At 28.2% G+C, this 25,496-nt stretch overlaps 3 protein-coding genes, 2 long non-coding RNA genes and 1 other non-coding gene across 11 annotated transcripts; 2 read left to right on the top strand and 4 right to left on the bottom strand.

Moving 5' to 3' along the window:
* Positions 1-25: 25 nt before the first annotated feature.
* On the bottom strand, positions 26-4,864 carry LOC142645454 (uncharacterized). 3 transcript variants are annotated; one of them, XR_012846588.1, is made up of 3 exons: positions 3,032-4,864; positions 2,293-2,973; positions 26-2,211 (listed from the first exon to the last, which is right to left on the bottom strand). It is a non-coding gene; the product is annotated as an uncharacterized LOC142645454 (long non-coding RNA). The 3 variants fall into 3 exon arrangements; XR_012846589.1 differs by having other exon boundaries at positions 26-2,973; positions 3,032-3,798; positions 3,872-4,667; XR_012846587.1 differs by having other exon boundaries at positions 26-2,973.
* Positions 4,865-5,226: 362 nt separating this feature from the next.
* drn (zinc finger AN1-type doctor no) lies at positions 5,227-9,476 on the top strand. 2 transcript variants are annotated; one of them, XM_027340742.2, is made up of 4 exons: positions 5,227-5,585; positions 8,490-9,035; positions 9,098-9,251; positions 9,317-9,476. In XM_027340742.2, the coding sequence occupies exons 2-4, from the start codon at positions 8,667-8,669 to the stop codon at positions 9,463-9,465; spliced, it is 672 nt and encodes a 223-aa protein (XP_027196543.2). In that variant the 5' UTR covers positions 5,227-5,585; positions 8,490-8,666; the 3' UTR covers positions 9,466-9,476. The 2 variants fall into 2 exon arrangements, with proteins under 2 accessions (XP_027196543.2, XP_075677785.1); XM_075821670.1 differs by lacking the exon at positions 5,227-5,585 and adding an exon at positions 7,583-7,852.
* A 705-nt stretch (positions 9,477-10,181) lies between these two features.
* Positions 10,182-12,393, bottom strand: mRpL21 (mitochondrial ribosomal protein L21). The gene is made up of 2 exons (XM_075821671.1): positions 12,232-12,393; positions 10,182-12,143 (listed from the first exon to the last, which is right to left on the bottom strand). The coding sequence occupies exon 2, from the start codon at positions 11,523-11,525 to the stop codon at positions 10,947-10,949; it is 579 nt and encodes a 192-aa protein (XP_075677786.1). The 5' UTR covers positions 11,526-12,143; positions 12,232-12,393; the 3' UTR covers positions 10,182-10,946.
* Positions 11,713-11,828, bottom strand: TRNAE-CUC (transfer RNA glutamic acid (anticodon CUC)). Its single transcript has 2 exons — positions 11,792-11,828; positions 11,713-11,747 (listed from the first exon to the last, which is right to left on the bottom strand). It is a non-coding gene; the product is annotated as a tRNA-Glu (tRNA).
* Positions 12,394-12,784: 391 nt separating the features above from the next.
* Positions 12,785-25,479, top strand: LOC142645467 (multiple PDZ domain protein-like). Of its 3 annotated transcripts, none has more exons than XM_075821704.1 (13): positions 12,785-13,149; positions 13,651-13,750; positions 13,833-14,032; positions 14,111-14,551; positions 14,635-14,936; positions 19,263-19,893; positions 20,107-20,367; positions 20,432-20,705; positions 20,807-21,246; positions 21,336-21,509; positions 21,587-22,189; positions 22,283-22,582; positions 25,102-25,479. In XM_075821704.1, exons 2-13 carry the CDS (start codon positions 13,726-13,728, stop codon positions 25,477-25,479), a joined length of 4,029 nt encoding a protein of 1,342 aa, XP_075677819.1. In that variant the 5' UTR covers positions 12,785-13,149; positions 13,651-13,725. The 3 variants fall into 3 exon arrangements, with proteins under 3 accessions (XP_075677819.1, XP_075677818.1, XP_075677820.1); XM_075821703.1 differs by having other exon boundaries at positions 12,785-13,209; XM_075821705.1 differs by lacking the exon at positions 25,102-25,479 and having other exon boundaries at positions 12,787-13,209; positions 22,283-22,914.
* Positions 21,893-25,206, bottom strand: LOC113791081 (uncharacterized). The gene is made up of 4 exons (XR_003474782.2): positions 24,631-25,206; positions 24,312-24,558; positions 24,090-24,250; positions 21,893-23,909 (listed from the first exon to the last, which is right to left on the bottom strand). It is a non-coding gene; the product is annotated as an uncharacterized LOC113791081 (long non-coding RNA).
* Positions 25,480-25,496: the final 17 nt, after the last annotated feature.

The raw sequence follows: 25,496 nt of genomic DNA, 5'->3' as shown, positions 1-25,496 counted from the left end.
TCCCCGTATTACGTAAACATTTTTAAATAATAATTTGTTCCTAGATGCAATTATCACTTGTTGAATAGTTTGTTTGTTTATTAAGTTGTTGATAAAATGAGAAATATCTTTCAAGATCATCTAGTTTTTCATTTTGTTGTTGTTGTTGTTTACGAAAAGATGCTGTTATCCCTGAAATATTTTTTGTTGTTGATCTGATTAAATTTCCGAAAAAAAAGAGAGAAATTAATCGATTCACATAATTATCATCATTATCAACATTAAATGAATTCATTATCATTCCAATATAGGAAAATCATCATATCGTTTTTTTTTGTTGTATACTTTATCCTTGAAAATAGATGATATTTTTTCTCGTTTTCCTAAAGGCACAACATTTGTATTTTTTTTTATTAAAATTATCTAATTTCAGATAACCAATGTAATTAATTGAAAATGTTTATCTAATCTGTATCTATAATTAGCAATTTGTTCATCAATTTCCTATATATTTCCTAATCGATTCTGTTTGTTTTTTCAGTGACTGAACGCCCACACACACACCAAAACACCTTTACAAAATCCTTTAAAAATATACAACGCACATCGCGGAATAAACATGCTTATTCACTGATTTTATCCAAAATTTTGTTATTATAACATGCACACACACACACACAAGTTAACTTACAAAAGTGATTGTTATTAATTATTTGTAATATTGATTGTTAGTAATTTTACAAAAAACGATAAAATCTTAATATTTTTTTTCTGATTCTGATTGTCAATAAGTATTGATTTTTTTCCTGTTTTTGTTGTTTTAAATGAATGAATAAACTTTGATTGATTATTATTGTTTTTATTTTGTTTGGTTTTTATTATCATCATCATTCAGATTCTGATCAGCATGGACTTCTACTTCGGTAACTTTTCCTCGAAATGCGTATTTGGATTCATAAAAATAAATGCAATTTTTTCAAAGAGAAACCATTTGAATTTCTGAATGAATTGTTGATTCATTTAGAAATTAAATCATCAACAACGAAAAAGAGTTTGATTTTTCGCTTGACATTCGTTTTCTGTCGAATTCTTTTGCAAACATTTCTTCTTCTTTTTTTTTACACAAGTTCTTTGAACTTTTTTTGTCGTCGTGGTTATTCATTCATTCTTTATTTGAGAATGAATGTATTATGGGGTGAATGATCATCATCATTTTTATCATGAATAAAAAAAATAAAAATATTCGTCATTTTGAATGTAATGGAAATTCTTGTATTCAACAATGAATATTCAAAATGAATATTCTGGAAGGAAATGAATAAAAAAAAACAAATTTCCTTATATTCAATGAAATATGAATTTCCTCAATGCATATTCTTTTTCGGGGGTGATGACAGAAAATGTCATATCGGAAAAGGCTTTTGAACGAATCGATTGGATAAAATTCTTGGATTTTATTTTTGATCAATATATGCCACTACTTCAACAATGGTTAGTTTAAACTGAAGAAAACCAAATGCGTGTGTGTGTCATGGATGGATAGTATCGACAAATCCAATAATCTGGTTTTTTTTTGTCAAATTGAAGCCATCATGATCGACATTCACTCACACAAACATATGGCGTACCACTTTTTTTATTTAGGTTTCCGTATTTAAAATAAATTTCACTGATAATAATTGATGATGGTCAAGTTAAATTATCGACAAACAAAAAAATAGGAAACAAAGTTGAATGACACTGATCATAGGTCACATTTAAACACAAACACAGTAGGATGAGAGAGAGAGAGAGAGAGAGAATCCTGGTTTTAAAACGTAGTGAACGCATATGCAGAAAGTATATCACCCCCATCCATCAACCAACCACCACACCAGTTTGATGAACTGAATTTGTTTCTTTTTCTTTTCAATTTCGGTTCATTCACTTATTATATAATGCCATTCATGATGATGCCATATAAATTTTGATTTGTTTTATTTGATGCCTTGTTGCGTCGTACACGCTCACTCTCTTTCTTGTTATCTTTATCGAATGATTGAATTCTATAAAGATGTGTGTATGAACTGTTGGCCAATGTCATCAAAACAACGATGATATCATTACATCATCATCCATCATCAAATAGTTTGATGAAGAGCACCCAAAGAAAATTGAAAATGAAAACAACTTTTTTTTGTTGAGAATCTTAATTTTCAAGTCAATTTTGTTAGTTTTTTTTCTAGAAATTTCCTAGGAAAAAGAGGAGAGAATAAAAGGGCCCCATATTTTGCTTATCAATGACTATTCGTCAATCATTAATTGTCGATTTACCTTGGATGATGATGAGTATAGCAACAAGGTAATCTATTTTGATTTCTTTCTCTTTCTCTTGATGAATCAATGGCAAAAAATGCTTTTTTTAGATCTCAATATCAAAACGAATTTGGATTGAATTGAATTTGTTGTTCCACAAATTTTTGTCAATTTTTTCTTTTTTGATTATCTAATACGATTTTTGTCGTTATGGATTTTGATCTAACTGTCTCAAGATGGCGTTATTGGTAAATTGGATTTTTTTGGGTTTCAAAAAGAGAAAATCGGTCCGTTTTGTTTTTCGGGAGCAATTTTCATCGAAATAAAAATGACCAAGTGTTTTCTTTGCAATAAAAGGCGAGAAATTAAAGAAAAAAGAAAAAAAAACGAGAAAAACTTGCTCGCCCCGTAACATTGATGTGCAATTTATTCGAGTATTAAAACAAATCAACAGAAATTGATTTAAGCAAGTAAACAAAAAAAAAAAGAGGTAAACCCGAGTATAATTTCCATCATCATCCAATTCAATCTGTGATGAGGAAAATAGTTGCTGGCTCACACTTGTCAAATCTTTTCGAACAAAAACAAACTCAAAGTGATGATGAGAAGTAATTGATCAAAAATCCTTTGCTTTCAGGAGAAAAAAAAGAGAAGCAATTTACAGTAAAAAACAAAATAAAAAATGATCCACCTATTCCTCTATTGGAAAAAAAAATAAATTTATGAAATTTATCAAATCAATAAAGGAGTAGATTACTTGTTCAGTAGGGCTTCATCAAACACTATATATATAATATCGATGATGATGATGATGATGATTTAGGTCAAGTCTAATGTGTCTACCATAAATCGGTATATACAGGATACAACAGGTATGACAATTTTGTTGTTGTTGTTGTCGTCGTTTTGATATTCAGTTTTAGTTCATTTTTCTTTCAGAAAAAAAAACATTTACATGTAATTTGTATCAGTAATAATTGTGTGTTTACATTTACATTATTATTAAAAAAATAAAAAGGAAAAACAAATCAAATGTTAATTTTTTGTTGTTGTTGTTGATACATATTGAAATGGAAAAGAAATTCATATGATGATGGTGGCTGTTTGCAGAACAAGGGACTATACTTCCTGAATATAACATAATAATGTTTTGAATTTGAATTGATAGAAAAGGAAAGGCGTTTATTATTGTTGTTGTTGATGATGATGATGATGATGATAAAAAAGAAAATAATAACAAAAATTTGGGAAGAAAATAAAAAATTTAAAAAATCCATTAAAAGTAACTTGGTTATTTAGAGAAATTCATTCAGTTAGTTTTGCTCGGGAAATGTTTCCAACAAAAATCGAACGTTTTTGTTTTCGAGCGATAAAAAAAAAACATTTTCGAAAATCGAATGTTCGAATCCTGCTCGAAGTTTTTTTTTCTTCGAAATTACCGATCTCCAATCGATCTTATTTTTTTCCCGAGAAAATATCTCTATATTTTGTTTTTGTTTGTTTGTTTGTAATCTCTATTTTTTACTTTCGATTGTTGATCAGAAAAAAATGTGTAATTATTATATGAGTATAATTATCAGAAATTTTTTTCTTTCACCTTTTTTGCTACAATTTTTTTGATCGAGTACATCAAGATCTAAACAGGTATAAAAACACAATAGACGCAAAAAACAAGAAGATGAATCAGAATGGATTGGATTTCATCATTCTCATCATCGTCATCATCATCATCACCAGACCAATCCTAATGGTGGTAATAATGATGATGATGATTATGATTTGTTGGATGATTATGGCAATGGTGTTGGATGAAAAAATAAAAGTCACATGATATTTAATGTGATATTTGCATCACATTCATTGTGTGACAACCAAAAAAAAAGAGAGAGATACTTGAATGGATATACACACACACAAATTGTCGAGGTCGTTTCTTATGACTTTTTTTGTTTTTGGTTGCCTCTTGAAAAAAAATGATGTTTAAGAAAGGATTTCACCATTTGTTTTTTTCGTCAATTTCGATTCCGATCAATAATAGTTTTATTGAATATATGTAAATATCTATTAAATCATGATTAATCAATTGGATCCGATTTTCGTAGTCATAGAATCGAACAGAGTGTAGGCGGAATTCTTTCAGGAAAATAAAAAAATGATGAAATCTAACTGAAATTCGAATTAAAATCCAATTTGGTAGTGGAACCCAAGAATAACGTTCGATTTGAACCCGATTTTATTTATCCAATAGTTTCTACCGTTAATCACTATGCTACTACTATTCGAATTTTAATTTCGAATAATCTATACTACTACTATATCTCTCACAAACAGAACAAATAAAATGCCAAATCATTGTTGATGATGGTGGTGGTTGTATCTTCCGCCTATCATCATCGAACAAAAAAAAATAGTAGTGGTATTGAAAAATGTAGAATCACCTTTTTATCTTTCTCTTTCATGTTTAAAATGTCAATGCGAAAAAAAGAATGTTAATGATGATGATGACGTAGATAGACCACTAGCATTCGAATATCTGCTATCGTCATCAAATAATATCAACGTATTCAATTGCCTAAAAACATTTTGTTGTTGTTGTTGTTAAAGTTCAGTTATAGTTGGCTTTATTATCGTTTTGCTGCTGCTGCTGCTGTTTCGTGCTCGTGTTTGTGTTCGTCCGTTCGCGGATTGTGGCTTTTCATTTTTTTATTTTATTTCATTTCGTTTTGTTTCGTTTTTTTCATCATTTCGTTGTCTCATTATATTTGTCGCCATTTATTCGATCGTGTGTTTGATTGTTTTTCTCGTGGTTTGCTTGTTTGTTTGTTTGTGTCCACGTCGTCATCATCATCAATGTTTAAAATAAAATTTAAACTAAAAAAGATTCTCTAAAATAAAATAATTCTTTATTTGCGCCTTTTGTTCATAAATCAATTATCATCATCAACAACATCAACATCACATTCATATAAAAAGACAATTTAAAGATTTAAAATAAGAAATCATTCAAGTTTTTTTTTATTTCTAACAAAACAAAACAAAAAACTTTGGCTAATTATCATTTGGGTATTGATGAGTGATCTGATTGTTTGTGTGTTTGTTAGTTAGTTAGTTTGTATGTTGTGTGTGCCCTAATTTTTTATTCACATCTTTCTCATTTGAATTAATCCAAAACACAAGAAAAAACAACAAAATACTCAACAGCTCTTGTTTAGTTTTTGGTTAGATCAATTACCATCATTGAAAATTTTCCAAATTCAAATCATCACATCATAGTTTGTATTTTCTTTCGGGAAATAATATCGAGAATTTAGGTAAGTTTTTTATACCTATTTTACAATAATCAAACAGGGTGTAAATCATGAAAATTTTTACATAAATCTTCTACTAAAACAAAAACATAAATGAAATAGTTAACGGTAACGATGACACAATTTTTGTTTTGTTTTGTTTTTGTTTTCATTTCATTTTATGATGACGTTCTTTTTTATATGATGATGGTAATGTATGGTTTGTGCATCGATTACTTGTATCTGCGTAGTTTTCTTATTTGTGGAAAATGTTAAATGGTGTTATGGTGCCACCCCCTCTTCCATGAATGATGAATATGAAAAACGCCAACCAAAAAAATGATCAATTAGGAAAAATTTCATACAATTATCCATTAGCCAATTAATATTGATTGTTTTACTTGTTAAATTGCTAAAAGATTCTTCTTTAAACGCCTACAGCGGATGTATTTGTTTTGTGTGATTGACATATCGAATAAATCAATCGAAAAATCATTTTTTATTATGTGAATAGAAAAAAATTCCACGCTATTATTTTGTTGATTGTAAGAACATCTGTGAAAAATATGTCCGCATTTCGGATGGGGTTTTTCCCGTTTTTTCAAAAAAAAATGTCATTTTTTTCCCGTTCAAGATGAAATTCTATTCAGACTAGTTTTGCTAGTTATTAACCATTAGTTGTATCTTTTCTGTTTTTATTTTATCTACATTACTTTGCAAAATTGTATTAAGTCAAGAAATAAAATAAAAAAATATGATTTCAATGTCGCAGATATCATCAAACCTACACCAAAATACGCATCAATATACAAGATGAATCTTTTTTTTAAAGTAAAAAAAAATTGACGCCATTTTAAGACTGAGATAATGTGTAATTTGTCTTGTGATTTTTTTTTCCGTTTGTTTCTCACAACATGATGATTAAATTTACTCTTGATTTTTCTGGTTTTCACCAAAAAAAGATATGGTTTTATTTCTTCATTTTTAAAAATGCTGTTCGAACATTTTTTGTTGTTGATAACCCTCCACCATGAATAAGTTTAAAGGGCAGGTATTTTAGTGTGTGCTGTGTGTGTGTTAAGTGTTTAGTTAAATGTCCATCCTCAATGAGTTCTCACCCTCCACCCAAAAAAAAATTTGATCCGATAAAATATCTCAATATGGAGTCCATTTCAAAAAAAACAAAAATATTTTCCTTGTTTCTTAGTGAGTACATCTGATAACTTTGATGAAAAAATCAATGATAAAATTTTCTTTTAATAATTTTTTTAAAAGAAAGAATTATGATTGTTTATGATATGATGATTATTACAATTATTAGAGAAATTTCATCGTTATCACCTTTTTTTCAAGAGAAAAAAATCTTACGAAAATAGTATCCTAAAAGATGATTATCATCATCACTAATAATCTCATCATATCATATGCTTAATGACAATGTTGTTTGATTAAAGAACTACAAAAGAGAGAGAGAGAGATTTGAGTCGTACTCGATTTCGACTCATCACATGAATAATATACTCACCAATTCATAACACCGTAATCGCTCATTCTGTATTTTTCTCTCTTTTTGGTTTATGTGCTTGATATACATGCTTGCTTGAATGCAAGAGGATACAACGCCCGTATATTCATTAATATACAAAATGGCCATCTATTGGATGTGGTTTCAAATAAAAAGTTTTTCCTCATTCACTAAAGGAAAAATGGTGGAGTAGTGATGATGATGATTATACGAAGAGGAAGATTTAAAATGAAATAAAAAAAAAACATAAGGAGTCGAGGTGTAGGACGATGACGACGACAACGTATATACGTTGCAATATCGTTGCTCAAAACACCACACACACAATTGATTCGTTTTTTTTTGGCTGAAATTGTTTGGTTCGTGCCTTGACGACTATTGCTTCTGCTGTTGTTGTCTTTATCGTTTCTATTTGCTTCTGCTGCTAAATAATATTTTCTCATTGTATTTTTTTTCGTCGTCTTTTCTTTAATCTTCATCACCATCATCATCACCATTCAACATCATTATCATTCGACTTTATGATTTCAATAAATCGAGCTGGTTCTATTCGTGGTGGTGCTGATTTGTTTTGTTTTTTTGGTAGCCAATCATCATCCTGGCTGCTGATGAGTACAATTCATTAATGTCAATGAAAAGAGAAAAAGAGAGAGTGAGCTTATGATTTAAGTGAATTTTATCATTTATTAGCACATCTTTTTGTTTGTGATTGATAAGATGAGATGATACACTATTCTACAATCAATTAATTTAAAAAAATATAATGGTATGTGTACGATTGATTGTTTTTTCCCTTTTTTTTAAAGTTTCTTCAAAATTCTAATCAAAATCATCAATTAGCTACCCTATTGATTTGTAAATTTTCTAATCTTTCACCCTTTTCATGTGATGCTTAAATTATTTTATCACTGGTCACTTATAATGCATAATCATCATTAATCATTAAATTTGAATTGTTATACTTGATGATGATATGATATGATTGGAAAATATCGAATACACTTTTTTCACCATTTTTTCCACCATCAATTCCCTTATCATCATCAATTTTTTTTGTAGCTGTGTATTTTCTTTTCTCTTTTTTTTCAAAATAAAATGTATGTTTCTTTCAGTGCGTGTGTTTGAGCATTCATTTTGGATTTTCCTTGACGTTGTTTGTGTGAGTGTGTATATCGACTACGTCGATAGCGATCATGACGACGAATGACGGCCATCAAATGAAACATTTTTAACCATAGAGATAGTATAATTGAGTATGTGTGTTTTAGTTGATTTACTGACTGTGTGACTAAATGAATAGGAAAATAATTTCAATCGATTGCATTTGTTTGTTGTAAATTTCTTTCTTTTTAAAAAAAATCAATCTTTGACAAATGTTTTTCATTTTTTTTAATTTCAATTAGATTGAATATTTTTCATCAATTATTACTTGGCTGACGGATTAAATCGTATTCATCGTATTGATATTGTTCATTTTGGAATTGATGATTTTCTTTTCATCGTGAAATTCTTCACCATTTGGCTTGTTGATTTGTTTTTGAAGTTTTGAAACAACTGAAGTATATCTAAATTTAAGAAAAATGGAAAGCGATCCGAATCAAATGTCACAAAGTGCAGCCTTGTGTAGGTCTGGATGTGGTTTCTATGGCAATCCATCCAGTGATGGCCTTTGCTCTAAATGTTATAAAGATGCATTGAAAAGAAAACAAGCTGCACCAACAACAACTGCCTCAACGAATGGTTCATCATCTCAAACAACACTCGATAATGTGGCAGCCGATAATATCAAAACTTTGATTGCATCATCATCATCATCATTGATTAATAGTAGTAATAATAACAACAACAATAACAATAATAACAGCATAACATCTCTTGTAACAAGTAATTCAAATTCAAATATATCTGCGATATCTGCTCAAGAATCTAGCCATTCATCGAATTCTGAGGTAATTTTCATTTAAAATTGTTAATTAACCTTTTTTTAATGATATCATTTTTTCCAATAAAGGCAAAGGTAGATCAGCCAAATTTGACGACGACTAGTGAAATTAATACCTCTGTTGGTGGTACACAACAAGATGAAGAAGAGGATACACCAACAAAACAACAGAAGAAGAAAAAATTACGATGTCCAATTTGTCGTGAAAAGCTTGTTATCATCCGTATGTTATATAATGAATTTTTTAAAATGAAATTTGTTTTCTTACTCATTTAAAATTATTAACAGGGTTTGATTGCCGTTGTGGTCTATCATTTTGTGGTACGCATCGTTATGCTAAAATGCACAATTGTACATTTGATTATAAAGAATATGGAGCTGAAGAGATTCGTAAAAATAATCCACAAGTGATTGGTGAAAAAGTTCAAAAGATTTGAACAAAACATAGTTTAAAAAAATCAATAACCGCATATGCAAATATTAGTTAAAAATTGTAAAATTCAAAAACAAAAAATACTACAATGGATTTGGTCCCGATGATGATTCATGGTGGTCGAGAATCTAATGATTTGAAAAAAATATAGAACCTTAACATGAAAAGAATCATGTGAAAATATGAAATCAAGTTTACAAACATACCCCAGTTTTTTTTTCTTTTCGTTTCCTTTTATGCAAATACACACACACACAATCATTTCACTAAATAATTCTCAATCTCCAAGTCAAAACTTTATGCAGAGCTCTTTATTCTATTCTTCTTTTTTTTTAATTTCTCATTTCACTTTTTTTTCATTCATTCATTTTGTTTCTCTATAAAAAAAAGGATAAAACTTTATGTTAAATAATTTAAATTTAAACACACACACAAACAAACTAATGAAAAATACATGTTATGTTATTTTAACATACATTTATCATTAAAAATATCAGATATATTTGCTTGAATTGTGTTAACTCATCATCATCATCATCATCATATTCTTATTCATCTATTTACACACACACACAACATGGAGAATGAATGATTGCAAAAAGAAAAACATTTTTTTTTCACCCAACATTAAACAATACTAATTGTAGAATGGATTATGATAATGATAATGATGATTCAATATAATATGAATCATTTTACAATTAATACCCCCCAAAAAAACATTCTTGTAATTGATTTAAATTTTATTAATTTGAATCAAACAAATCAAATCAAATGGATTAACTAATCGAAAATAGCAAAAATATTCAATTTTTTTCTATAATTTGCATGTATAATTTTCACTTGGATTGTTCGTTTTTTTTTTCTTTTTTCGTTTGTTTGTTTGTCGCGTTCAATCAAATATCATCTTTGTCACACCACAATTCATTTTTTTCCCCAAACACTATTCTATTCGCTTTTGTAAATATAGAAAATATTAAATCGTCTTTTTTTTAAAAAAATAATAATAATACTTTCATTTAAATCGTGTGTGTGTGTTTGTAAATTATTTTATTTTAGTTTGTATTGCTTTGCACAAACCGAAATCACAATCAACGATGATGATGAACACGACGATTATTGTGTGATTTTTTTTTAAATTCAAAATTATCATTAAAAGTATGGATGTTATTTGTTGTTTCAATCTTCGAAATGGAAATTGTTGACCATCGAATACCATCGATATAGTCACCCACTCCCAATATACGCCAATAACTTAACCTTATTTCTTCTTATTATTATTTGTAATTTGTAAAATGTAATTCTTTTCTTAATTTGAAAATTAAAATGATAATTTTTTTGGAAAAAAATTACAAAATTTATTTTTATTTCGAAACTAATTTTTTTTATACAAATTATACCGAACATGGCCATGGCATTGTTTTTTGTTTTGTTTGTTGCAAATATTTATTAATGAAAAGGTTATTATTGTATATGGGAAAGGGATTAATTAATCTGTTTTTGATTTGTATTTAATGGATGACAAACAGTTATATCATTGATCCGTAACATTGTTAATGGTTCACGATTAAAACGATAACGTTTAAAACCATGTTTACGTGGTATATGAAACATATCCATATTTGTTTGTGTCATTGTTTTTTCAATGATTGTTGCTTCAACTTGTACAAGATCACGATTTAATACCGGACGTCCAATTAATGTAAAATTTTCATTACCAACAAGTAAACATTTTTCCAATTTTATACGTTCACCAATATCGGCTGGTATTGCTGTTTTTACAGCAAATATATCATTTAAATGTACTAAATATTGTTTACCATAAAGATGTATGACGGCAAATGTTTGACCAAAATTTTTTGATTCAATTATGGAATTTACTTTATGAAATACAATTTCATGTTGTTGTTCCATCAATGTTCGTTTTGTTATTGTTTGATTAACAATTTTCGATATGAATAATGATTGTTGATTAGATTTACGTAATAATAATGAAAACATTTTATTTGTTGTTGTTTTATTTTTTAACGAAAAACAAAAAAAAATCGAACGTAAAAAAATCATGAATTCGAATCAGATGGCAACAAAAGTGTGGTTCAGTTTGATCCATTCATAAATATGGTTATGATTTTTTTTCCTTTTAAACATCCATCTTTAAAAAATTAGCAAAATGATTTCCTCATTAAATTCTACAAATTAATGAAAAACCAATGCATGAAAGGTAATCAACAAAAAAAGAATAATTTGTGATCTCCGATGCCGGGAATCGAACCCGGACCGCCTGGGTACACTGCTAAGATTCGAAATTCTCCTTTTTATCGAATAAAACTTGAGAGCCAGAAATCCTAACCATTAGACCACATCGGATCATCATTAGCGCTAAATGGACGATTTTCAAGTTTTTATCATGAACATTGAGAATATTCTTTTTTCGGTTAATTAATGAATCTATTTTGAATATAGAATCATAGAATCAATTTGTTTTTATTGTTGTTGAAATAAATAACTCATCATAATAATAACCACTAGATGACACCTGCGTGTTTAAAACACAAAGGATTCTTGATGTATATGAATCGAACCAATTATATATTTTGGATAATATTCCATTACAGCAACAACAAAATAATGATAATCATTATTTATTCCATTATAAGGAAAAAGGAACTCTTCTTGTTCCACCTTTTCAATGTTTTTTTTTAAATATTGATTAAATTTAATATATGATTATAACAAATGATGAACTTTAATTTAAAAAAAAGTGATTTACCTGTAATTTACCTACGTGCGTTTGTATGTTATAAACATACAACAATTATAATTGATAAAATTCTGTTTGTAATCAAATAGAAAATTGTGAAAACAAGAAAAACTTTATCAAAAAAACAAAAAAATCAATGTATGGACATCACAGGTAAGACAATCAAAACATCCAAAACATTCGATTCGATTAATTTTGTTCCATTCCGTTTGATGGCGCTTTGAATCTTATCATGTATCCAATATATATAGGGATAACTCGATTATCAACTTAAAAATCAATTAATGAATGAAATTTCTGAAATTTATTAATTACTGAAATTTTGAAAATTCTGACATTCACAATCAATTAATATAGAAGATTTTCCATATAGCAATCAAAGAAAACTGAACAAACTTATCATTGATAGTTGTTATTCATTATTTTTTTGGTTTTTCCAAGAATAAAATAATCATCAATATGAAATCGATGTATCGCTGTATGAAATATATCGTTGGCTCATGTATATAGTATTCTCAAAAAGTATATCTGGCCATCATTGGTGACATTCCACATTCCAATGCACTGAGTATCTACTAATATATAGAATGTGTATGTTTTGTTTGTTTGTTTTTTCTTCCGAATGAAATATCAAAATAAAAAAAAACATCCCAATTTTTGCCCAATTATCATCCATTCATCGAATCAATGAGCTTTGACATTTAATTTTTTACGATATTTTTTTTGTTGCCGATTTCCATCACGATTTTGTTCATTCTGCCAATCCACCCTTGCCCGAGAATAAACAACAAAAGAAACATTTTTTTTCTTTTGATTACCGATTCTGCTCGGGTGTTTCGGTTTTCTCATAAATTTTTCTTCCTCCTTACCACTCTTCTTTATCGAATTGTTTTGATATTGGTGGTAGTTGTGGCCCAGGTAGTGGTGGTACGTTGATTTCATTTTTTTCAGATTTTTCTTCTGGCAAAACAAAAAAATTCTTTAATGGTTTGTTGTTTTTTTGTTTGTTTTTGGCCCCATAAATATCCCCCCTCAATCTTTTTTCGTTTTGTTTTGTTATCATCATTCCATTTAGATAATTAATTGATTGATTGATGGATTGATAAATTGAATGTAACAATTTCATATTTATCATTTTGGTGATGATGTATTTTTATCATGTATCAATCGATAGATAATCAAAACAAAACGAAATAGAATTTGAATTTGAATATATCCTGAGGATTTACCAATAGATGTAAAAATCATGTTTTCAAACCTGAAACAAAATCCTGAAACAAAAAGTTTGTCAAATCGATCGATCGATCGATTGATTGATTTGGCAAGTTTTTTTTCAGATGGAAATGATGATTGATTGTGGAATTCAAGCCCGATAAAAAAATGAAAAACTTTAAATTAATTTTGTTTTCATTTTTTTTCATTTCTCAGAAATTTTTCCCTGGAACAAAACTATCAATATATTTTGAGATAAAATCATCATCATTTTAATTTAAAAAGAAAACGATGAGAATGAATAATATTGTCCAGGGTAAGTTTAAATTTTAATTGAAAAAAAAACTTGTTTTTATTGTTTAAAAAAATGAATTTACCAAATTTTTTTTTGAAAATAGATATTAAAAAACTTCAAGATTCATTGGAAAAACTTTATAATACATCATCGATTAATTATAATGGTAATATTGGACAACAACAACAACAACAACAATCATCATCAACAACATCGGCACATCAACAACTATTAAAAGATGATATACGTATTTTATTAGATGTATTGGAATGTCCTGTATTCGAATCAATCGTAAATGTTCAGGTAGATATTAGAATTTTTACTGATGAAAAAGAATAACCTTTAATCAAAAATTCTTATCAAACATTTTTCAATTCAAAGTATTCATTACAACAATTACGTGAACAATTTATAAATCATCCGTCCTTATTGCCAGTTGATTTTGATATTGATCAAACAACATTAGAATTAAAATTAAATCCAAATATACCAAATGATGATAATAATAATAATAATTTATTGATTAATCAACAACAACAATTGAATAAACATCATCCACCAACATCAACTTCTACTACATTTAAAAATCAAGATAATGATAAAGTTGGAACAACGACAACAACAACAACGGCAGCAGCAATAGCTGGAGATCATAATCAATTCGATGATTATGATAATCGTACGATACCATCGAAATTTTCATTACAACAATATATGTATGAAAATTATGATCATCAAGAACAATCATCATTAGGTGGTAGTGGTGGTGGTGGTGGTATCCGTGATTATTGTGAACCAGATTATGTTAATATTTCATCACAAGTAATTTTATTTATCTATTTTAATCCGAAACAAAAAATTTATTGATTTTTATTTTTTTCAATTGAAAAAACTGAATTGTTTAGGATGAAACATTTCGAAAAATAATCAATGAATTAGCCAAAGGACGTATGATACAAACAGTTGAATTATATAAACCGGAAGGAAAAAGTCTTGGTTTTAAAGTTGTTGGACTTAATCATCAATCTGATTCGTTGGCTACTGGTAGTGGTGGTACAAATAATAATGTTTCGAATAATTCTGTCGTATCGGAATCACAACAACAACAAATTGGCCATCATCATTTTGATGATTTGGCTAATAATAATAATAATAAGAAATTGGGAATTTATATTCAAGAAATACATGAAAATGGAATTGCTGCAAGGTAAGCCGTTTTTTTTTCTTTTGAATTTTATAATTTTTGGGAGAAAAAAAAATTACACGAAATAAGTTTTGCAACAAAAAATGAGATACAAAAAAAAAAAAAAAAAGATTCGGAATCTACAAAACGGGTTTAAATATCCAATTAGTATTCATGAAAATTCATTAGAATTTTTTGTTTTGTTTTTGTTTTTGTTTCGGATCGAAAATGTCATATGAGATTAATTATAATCAAAATGAAAAACAAAACCGATCCGCTTAATAATGTTGATGAATTTTTTCAAACTCATCAATTTTTGTTGTTGATTTAATTTAATTTGATTTGTTATTTCATCATTAGTATTGGAATATCTTTTCTCACTCACTCATTGATCACTCAGTGGTTCATTATTTTCGGTTCTGGATTACATTTTTTTTTACGAAATTCATTCTTTTTTTTGCAGGAGAAATTTTTTCGTTGGAATTTTTGTGTACGAGGAAATAATGTTAATGAACAACAACAACAACAACAACAACAACAACAGAAAAGGTTATGTAATGAGAATGTCAATGTGAAAAAAAAATAGTGAATAGATTTCCGAAACTTTTTTTGTTGTTTGATAATTATCATTCTATGAGAATTTATTCTTTCTCTCTCGCTCGCTTTATGAAAAGTTTAGTTGAAAATTATTATTATTATTAGTAGCATACACCCAATGCAATCTGAATTTAGATTTTTGTTGTTGTTGTTGTTGTCGTTATTATTATTATTATCTAGCCATTCATCCATAATATCATTGCATGTTTATTACATGTCAGTCAGTCAGTCAGTCAGTTGGTCACATTTTTTGGTCCAGTGCGGCCTACATATTATATATACATTTCATTTGGATAATGAGTTTTTTTTCTTGTTTCTTCTTCTTCTTGGTTCAATGTTCATTTTCCTCTCGATTTGGTCCATATTTTTTATTATTATTATTTTTTCGGTTCGATTCTTTATTCAGATCGATCGGTAATTCATGATTTTTTTTCTCCCGATTTGTTTTTTTCTGAATGTATGGTACAGAATGAATACACAGAAATTATAATAAGCAAAAAATAATAATGATGATGATGATGATGAAAATAAGTGTTTTTCTTTTTTTTTACTTTCAAGGAAAATATGTTTATTTTATATGTACTGAATGAATGTTTGTGTGTGTGTTAGTGTTATCTGTGGTGGAAAACCCTCGTCTTTTTCATGAAAAATAAGGGAAAAAAGACATTTTTTTTCTGGTTTGAAACCTGAGAACCAAAATTTTCAAACAAATCTTGGTTCTTCAAACATTCAAAATAGATTCTGCTTTTTTTTTGTTTTGTTTGAGGGGGAAATTTGAATTTTTTTTTAATTTTAAAATCCATTAATGTTGAATATTGAATTTCATTGAATTCAAAGATGAAACTAATATGACATGACATTATATCATCAAATTTGACAATGTAATTATTAACCAGAAGTAACAAAGAAAAAATTGAACATCTTTTTCTTATTCGCATTCAGAATCATTGAATTGAACAAGAAAAATTCTTCGGAAATTCTATATTCTGAATACAATATTTGTATGTGTGTTGCTATATATATAAAAGAAGAAAGAAAGAAAAATTCTTTGAAGGAAATTGCATTTATGTGTCGAAATGTCGATAAATATGATGATCGTGTTTTTTTTGGTAAAATGATAACAGCAACAACAAGGAGGAAAAAAAATGAATTTTACTTTTTTCCCCGATTCTTTTCCTATTGTTGATATGGAATTGGTAGATTCTTTCGAAACTTTTTTTTTGTTATCTCTTATCACGAAATTGTTGTCGTTTTTGTTGTTGTTGTTGTTGTTGTTGATGATGATGATGCAATTTGTACAACCATTTTTTTTATTACCATTCTGGCCCAATTTTGAAATGATTGTTACTTTATTATGGAATTCGTTTTTATTATTTTTTAGTTATGACAAAAAAATAATAAAAGAAAATTCTTTCCAGAATCGAATCTTAATTTAATCATCATTCGACTATATCGTAGATAACGTACGAAACAGGTAGAAATAGAAAAGAATTTCTTTAGAAAATTGTCGTTCAAGTATTCAATTCATTTCAATTCATTGATTTTATCCGTTGTCAAATTCAATTAAAGAAATGTTTGGATTTCTTTTTTTTTGCAGCCAAAAGAAAAATTATATTTCATGATAAAATCTAATTTGATTGTTGTTGGTTTCTTCTCATAATGATGATATTTGGTTGTAAATGTCATCAGATATCATTTATCATATTCTGGAGAAAAAATAGCAGCAACAACAAAAAAAAACATGAAAACAAAAATGTTTCATTAATTTTTTTTAAAGAAGAAAAATAACAATGACAACAACAACAGAGATAAAAATTGACAAAAGAATATCGAAATATATTCTCGAAACAAACAAAACGAAAAACAAAAAGAGCAATAGAATATTCTATAACTATCGATATATTCGTCCTATATGATTGGACAGACAAACGCATTTGAAAAAAAAGAAACGCACGCATATATGCATGATGAATATGCTAATGATGATGATGATAATAATGTTGAAAAAAGAAGAAGAAGAAGAATAACAAAGAATCAAATCAAATGATCAAAAAGAGAATTCCAACTACAATTTATTCAACAACAACAACCAAATTTCCAAATTTACAAACAACAAATGGATAAACTGAATACACTATATACATAAATAGGATAAAGATATATTTCGTAAAACCTAATGGGTTATGTAATTTTGTAGTTTTCTTTTGATTATCATTATTTTCTTTCTTCTGGTTGCTCTATTTTTTTTTCATTCAAAATAAAGAAAATACGCGCGCCGTATTTCATAAAATATTCGCTACAGGAGAGTAGTAGCAAAGTAATTGATGATGATGATGATGGTTGTATTCTATCATTATAAACAGGAATAAAATTCCTTTTTTACTAAAGGAATTTTTTTTTGTTGGATTTTTATATATACGTGTGTCGATCACGGTGTGTGTGTGTGTGTGTGTTTAGATTCTAGAAAATGGAACGAAAGAAATGCTAAAGGTGGATCCCGGTATATATTTTACTAGACCAGAACAACAACAAAACATACACACCATATTTCATTTTGGAAATGAATTTCACATTTTGCCGATACCGTTTTTTCCTTTTTCACTTGAAACCTCGAAAATATGATTCATTCATAGGTAGAGTATATCATTAATGATGATGATGGTCATGATCATTATTGGTGGTGGTGGTCGACGTTTATATTCACATCATCCAAAAAAGAATTGCGCATTCTCTCCAATTTCCAAACAAGAAAATATGGTGAATGTTGAAAACGAAGAATTTCTTTTTCGCTTCAGCAATAGCATCACCATCATCATCATCATTAATATTTTGTCCATAGAAAATTATTATCATTATGATTATTGTTTTTTTCGTTTGGTTGTTTATTTTCTGTTCCCGTTAATATGTGTGTGTGTTGTTGCCATATATTTTTGCGAAAAAACTATTCTGTTGTAGCTGTTTTTGTTTTGTTTTGTTTTTCACTGTTGCTGATAATGATGGTCATCATTATTGAATTCTTTATGCGATTTGTTTGTTTGTTTAGTTTGAAATGATCATCACGATATAATACAGGGTGATTAAATCTTTTTTTCTTTTTCGGTTTCTGTTTTTGTTTTTGTTTCATGTTTATTGTTTGTTCTTGATGTGTGTGTGTGATTTGTGTGACTAATACAAATATCCGGTGTGTGTTTTTTCGGATTCCCGGATCATATTTGTGTTGATGTGTACATTACCGAATCATTATGATTATTTTGTTTTTTGGAAAAATGGTGAATATTATTTGAGAAAAATCTCTTTTTCGGATGTGTTTGTTGTGTTGTTGGTCATGATTGTGATTTGATATTTGAAGCACACACATGAAAAAAAAATACCATGACTGCATTAACAAGCAAAAATTTTTGTTTTTGCTTATTGATATTTCAGTTTGATGGAATCGGTTTTTTGTTCCACAAAGTGATAATGTTTGAAATTGGATGATTCTAGTCGTACAAACACACACACACACACACGCACATCTAACTGATGGTGGTGTTAAGTTTGTTGTTGTGATTTTCCTGTTTCTGGTTTGGTTTGGTTTGTTCATCGTTGGTTTTAAATTTGTTAATTTTTTTTAAATTTTGTTTCGAGAATCTTTGTAAAATCTTTATCTGGTGTGTGCGTGTTTGTGTAAATGGACTTTGAAAACAAAACAAAAGTTTTACCATAAAATTTTTCTTTTTTTTCTATTTATAAAATCATCGAATAAAATAATAGAAGTGGCCTATTAAAACCACGTGATCAAATATTGGCCATTGATCGTCATTTATTTACCAATGATCTTTCACATGAAGATGCTATCAATATATTACAAAGTGCCAAAGGTGTTATACGTTTGATTGTTGCACGTTCAAATGATAACAACAACAACAACAACAAAGATGATGATAATAACGATGATGTTGTCGATGATAATGCCAAAATTACAACAACAACAACAACAACATCGATATCATCAACAACAACATCACCGACAACAACAACAACAACCGTCCATAATGTTGAAGATAAATTCATTACATCAACAACAACGATTAACAACAATCAACAATCAAATTTAAATTCAATTATAAAAACATCGGATACATCTTTATTATATAATAATAATGATGTAAAACGTTCATCATCGAATGCAAGTGATTCATCATCAAATAATTCATCATCATTATCAATAGCCAATAATCAGAATCAGAATAATAATAATATGGTATTGAATACTGAATGGATACAGATTGATTTGATTGAATTAGATCAAGAAAATGAACATGGATTAGGTTTTGGTATTGTTGGTGGACGATCATCGGGTGTTATTGTTAAAACAATTATACCAGGTGGTGCAGCTGCTAAGGTAGGTTTTAAGAATTTTTTTTTCGCATTTATTACCCTTTTTTTTCGCAAAAATTTATGACATATTTTAAATGTGTGTGAGAGATAGTTAATTTAATTGCGCAAACAAAACCGAGAAGCAAAAGAGAAAACATTAATTAAATTTCAAAATTTCAATCCATTTATCTCCCACACAACATTATAATACATAATTATTTTAAAAAAAAATCTTTAGGATAATCGTTTAAAAGTTGGTGATCATATATTACAAATTAATGGTGTTAATATGCGTGGTATGACATCGGATCAAGTTGCACAAATATTACGACAATCAAATGGTCAACGTATAAAATTAATTGTTGCACGTCCAGTTGATCCATCATTAGATCTACAAGTTATACAGAATACATTAACAATTGTACCAACTAAATGTATTAATGATCCAATCGAGCTTGAAAAACAGATACATTTATTATCCATACAACAACAACAGCAGGTTTGTTTTTCATTATTATTATTATAATATTTACCAAATCAATAAAAAAAATTTATATTGATAGTGTAATCAAGAAAATATCGATTACTTAAATCAACAGCCAACAACAAATGATTTTATCGACCAACAACAACAACAAAATTATCGTCATATAAATGATACTAATAATAATAATTTAAAATCATCATCATCGAATAATTTAGTGGCCAATGTATCGGATATATTAAGCTCAACTAATGATCCACAATTTCAATCAGAAATTGAAACATTTGAAGTAGAATTAATCAAAGATCAACAAGGATTGGGTATTACTATTGCTGGTTATGTTTGTGAAAAAGGTAAATAAAAACAAACAAAAAAAATTTCCGAAAACAAACAAAAAATTGACTTAATTCGTAATAATGATCATAATTTTTCATTTCTTGTTTTTCAAATATAGTTGCTGAAGAAATTTCCGGCATTTTTATTAAAAGTATTGCTACGGGAAGTGTTGCTGAACGTTCGAAAATGATACAGATAAATGATCAGATTATTGAAGTTGATGGACGTTCATTATATGGCTATAATAATCTGCAAGCTGTCGATTTATTACGTAATACTGGAAGAATTGTTAAATTAAAATTAGCACGTTATGTAAAAGGATCTAAATATCATGATCAAATACAAAAAGGTGTAATGAATGCCGAACAACAATTACAAGCAACAGCGACAACAACAGTACGTACAAATAATGGTCCAACAGTGATTCAGATCAATAGTCAACCATCGATAAATACATCGAATTTAATGACAAGTGGTCCATCATCGTTAGCTCATCGATCACCGAATGATTTGCGAGAAAAATGGTCAACCATTGTTGGACCAGATTTTGATATTATTGTAAGTAAATCTAGAATTTTATATTTGAAGAAGAATTTTATTCATTTTTGTTTTTTTTCGATTTCTATTCATTCATTCATTCATATTAGATTGCAAGCGTTACAAAATTCTGTCATGATGGTGGCCTAGGCATCGGTCTTGAAGGTGTAATCGATATTGAAAATGGTAATGAATGTCGTCCACATCATTATATTAATTCGATCATACCGAATGGTCCTGTCGGTCGTAATGGTTTATTGCAAAAAAATGATGAATTACTTGAGGTAAATGTTTTGTTTTTCTAAATGAAATCTATATGGTTGATTATTTATTCAAATTTTATTTCAAATAACATATATAGGTAAATGGTATTCGTTTACATGGACTTAAACATTCCGATGTATTACCTTTGCTCAAAGATCTTCCTATCGAAGTACAATTAGTTTGTGCTAGACCAAAGCCTACAACAATAACAAGTGCCAATGATATTATAACTACAATCAATAATACAAATAACCGAAATCCATTTGTCGTCCAAATACCCACAAAAACAACACAACAACAACAATCAACAATTGATATTGCCAAATTTAATACTACAACAAACATCAATGATGTTGGTTATCCATCAATTTCACCATCTTCATCATATCAGTTACATTTTCAACAACAACAACAACAACAGCCACAACAACATCATTTAGATCCATCACCAATGTCAGGAACATCATTTATTGATCGTTTAGTTAAAGCCAAATCGGATGGTTCACTTGCAATGATGACAGCACCAATTGCCGGTACATTTACTGGTCTTGATGATGATGTATCGATTACTGAATTATCAAAAATACGTTCACGTTCACTTGAACCGCTTACTGGGTTAGCAATGTGGAGCCAAGAACCACAAGTAATTAAATTGATGAAAGGAGATCGAGGTCTTGGTTTTAGTATCCTAGATTATCAGGTAAATTATTTGGTTGGAAAAAAAATTCTCTTTTTTTAATTTATCCAATTTTTATTCATTTTGTCTTTTTCAATGTTTTTGTTTTTCCAACAGGATCCAATGAATCCAAATGATACGGTCATTGTAATACGTAGCCTTGTACCGGGTGGTGTTGCACAACAAGATGGTCGCCTATTACCCGGTGATAGATTATTATTTGTAAATGATCAAAATCTAGAGAATGCAAGCCTTGATCAAGCTGTACAGGCATTGAAAGGAGCACCAAAAGGTGTCGTTATTGTTGGCGTTGCAAAACCATTACCATTACCTGAAAGTGCATTACATTTAGCAGCTGCAGTAGCATCATCAGCTACAATTACAAACATCGATAATGATAAAAATCTAGTAACACAGGTGAGCGATTCGCGATGATGATCAATGACAAAAAAAAATGAAAAATTATGGACAACGTTTCTTTCTCTATCAAATATCTATCTATTATATCTACCTATCTTTCTTTTACAAACATACACACGCACACACACACACACACACAACTATTTAACTTTTGCTGGGCTTTTTTTTTAATTAAAAACCAAAAAAAAAAATTGATTATAAAAATTGATTTATTACAACCAAAAAAAAAAAAAAAAAATTAATTATATGAATGTTGACTACTTTCTTAATTTCCTTTTTTTTCTTTCTTTATCATTATTATAAATTATATAAATAATTTGTGCTGTTGTTGTTTGGTGTAATGTGTGTCATCAATATGATTGTTTTTTTCGTTGTTGTTGTGGCCATGTATGCGCTTTTTTGTTTATTTCAAATGGAAAAAATGATAAGGTGAAAAAATCAACCAATGAATGAATGAATGAATGAATGGATGATTTTTTTTTCACCGGATGAAAAATGAAACCAAAAAAAAAAATGAAATTTTTTCAAATTTCTAAAAACTTTGTTTGAAAAATTCATTTCTTCTATTTCCGCTATGAATCTTGCTTCTTCTTCTTTTGCTGTTATGTTAATTTTCTATCAAATTTCGTTTGCTTTCAAAAAAAAAGAAAAAACTTTTCCAATGTCAAACAAACAAACAGAAAAAAAAACAAAGACAATTTTTTCCTTTTTGTTTTCCACAATCCTTTTTCGTTTTGTTTTCCATTCAACCGCAATCCAATCATTCCGATGATGCAAAATGCTTGATGAAAATTTGTTGACGCACACTTAATTTTATCTAATTTTCCTTCAATTTTTTTTCACTGTTATTTTCTATTTGGAAAAAAAACAAACAAATTTGAAATATGAGAAAATATTTTGTTTACTTTCCTGGTTTGTTCCAAAAAAGAGAAAAAAGAAATTGTTTCAAAATCGACTATCGCCAATTAATTCGTCCATCACTTTGAATTAGCTATTTTTCTTGAATGTTTGCAAAATGGAATGCATAACATTGAATATTTTTTTTTTCTTTTTGCATTGTAAACTTCTCTTCATTCATGTTTCCGCTTTGTTTAGTTTTTTTTTTGTTATTCGGGTATGGTGACGATAACAAAAAAATTTTTTTTGTGGAAAACGATGCAGAAAAGAAAACTTTTCAATTTTCATTTCCTTTATACTCTTATCATCGTCATTGTCATTTGTAATTTAATTTTCATCACACAATGAAGGTTGAATACTAGAATTGAATTTTTTTTTGTCCATCTTGATGATTCGAATGAACATGCTACTGTTACACATTTTTAAACTTTAAAGTTTAATTTTTTTTAACACAGAAAAAAAACGAACCAAAAATGAAAGCAGCATTTAGAAATTTTGAAATATTCACAATTTCATTAGTGGATTCTAATTATATAACATGCAACGAAAGTTGAAAAAAGAGAAGATTCTTTCACTATAAAATAGGAAAAAAATATACTCAACTCACAATAATTTAATCGGAAAAAATCGACTCATTAAATAGATGATGTTGATGATGATGATGGTAAAACCAATCAATTTTAGGTTCAATCTATCAATAAATCTTTTTTTGATTTTTGTAACAGGATCTGAGTGTATGTGTGTGTGTGTGTAATTATGATATAGAATCTGTAAAATAAAAAACTATATAAAATCGGTTAAAATTTATTTTTTTTTCGGGAAAATTTACTTATCAGAAATTGATATATAGAGTGATAGATGGATGGATTGATGGATATGATCAATGACGATAGTCACGTGTTAACAATTTAATTTAATGTCTAAAACTTTGAACCAAGAAAAAAACAACATTGAATTAATCGAGTGTTTTTTTTTGTCTTGTTACTGTTAGTTTCTTTTTTTTCGTTGTTGTTGTCGGCTGAAAATCTGGATCCAGATGTTTCGAAAACAGAAAAAAAGTAAATATCGATTATAATCTAGGAGAGGAAAAAAAGTGGTTATAGAATATAAAAAAAAAAGTAATATAAACAGATTTAAACAACTCAAACCTTATTTGACAAGTTGTCGTTGTCGTCAAATTTTGACAATATTTATCAAACGATTGATTAAACTTTTTTTTTATTTTCTTTGACATTTGGATTGCCAACTTTTGTTTTTTTTTTTTGCAATTTTTTGCTCATTTCAAACACGCACTCAGTTGATGATTGCAAAAAGTGAAAATCAAATTTTCGAATCAAACAAACTTGTTTGAATTGTGCCTGCTCATAGATATAGAATGTGACAATGATAATCATATATAATCAGAATTGAACACGGAATGTTAAAATAGATGCCGGATCGATCGGTGGTTTCAAACAAAACAAAATGATAAACGAATTAATCGATTGACAATCGATTCTTTTTTTATTCTATTTTTTTATCATTTGTGTTCCTTCCATTTTCATTCAAATATTTTTTTTCTACTTTTCTTTTTTTTTATTTATAAAAAATACGACTGAAACAAAAAAAAACAAAAATAGGAAAACTACATTCCGAAAACAATCACCGATATTGATGAAGAAAAAATTTTCGAATCAATTAATGATATGGATGAAAAAATTGTTGATAATCAATTCGTTGTTGTTGATGTCGATGATGATGTTGATCATCATAATGATTTAATTATTCCTCATGATCATGACATTCATAATTATAATGATGATCATCATGATAATGATAATGATGATGAAATTGACAATGTCAAGCAAAAAATGATGGATGCTAGATTAACATCGATGCCTAAACGACAACAACAACAACTGCAAAACAAGTCGACAGCCAATGCTAACGGCATAACGGATATGATGGATGAAAAATTTCAACAAAACAACAACAACAACAAACAAATGAAATTTTAACGACAGAATCATCGCCA

Source organism: Dermatophagoides pteronyssinus, unplaced genomic scaffold (genome assembly GCF_027571235.1).
Source record: "Dermatophagoides pteronyssinus isolate colony J.1.1.1.1 unplaced genomic scaffold, Derpt_VIB-CSIC_2022.12 sq0012, whole genome shotgun sequence".
Taxonomy (NCBI): Eukaryota; Metazoa; Arthropoda; class Arachnida; order Sarcoptiformes; family Pyroglyphidae; genus Dermatophagoides; species Dermatophagoides pteronyssinus.
The sequence above is the reverse complement of the archived record's forward strand: the minus strand, read 5'-3'. Positions and strand labels throughout refer to the sequence as shown.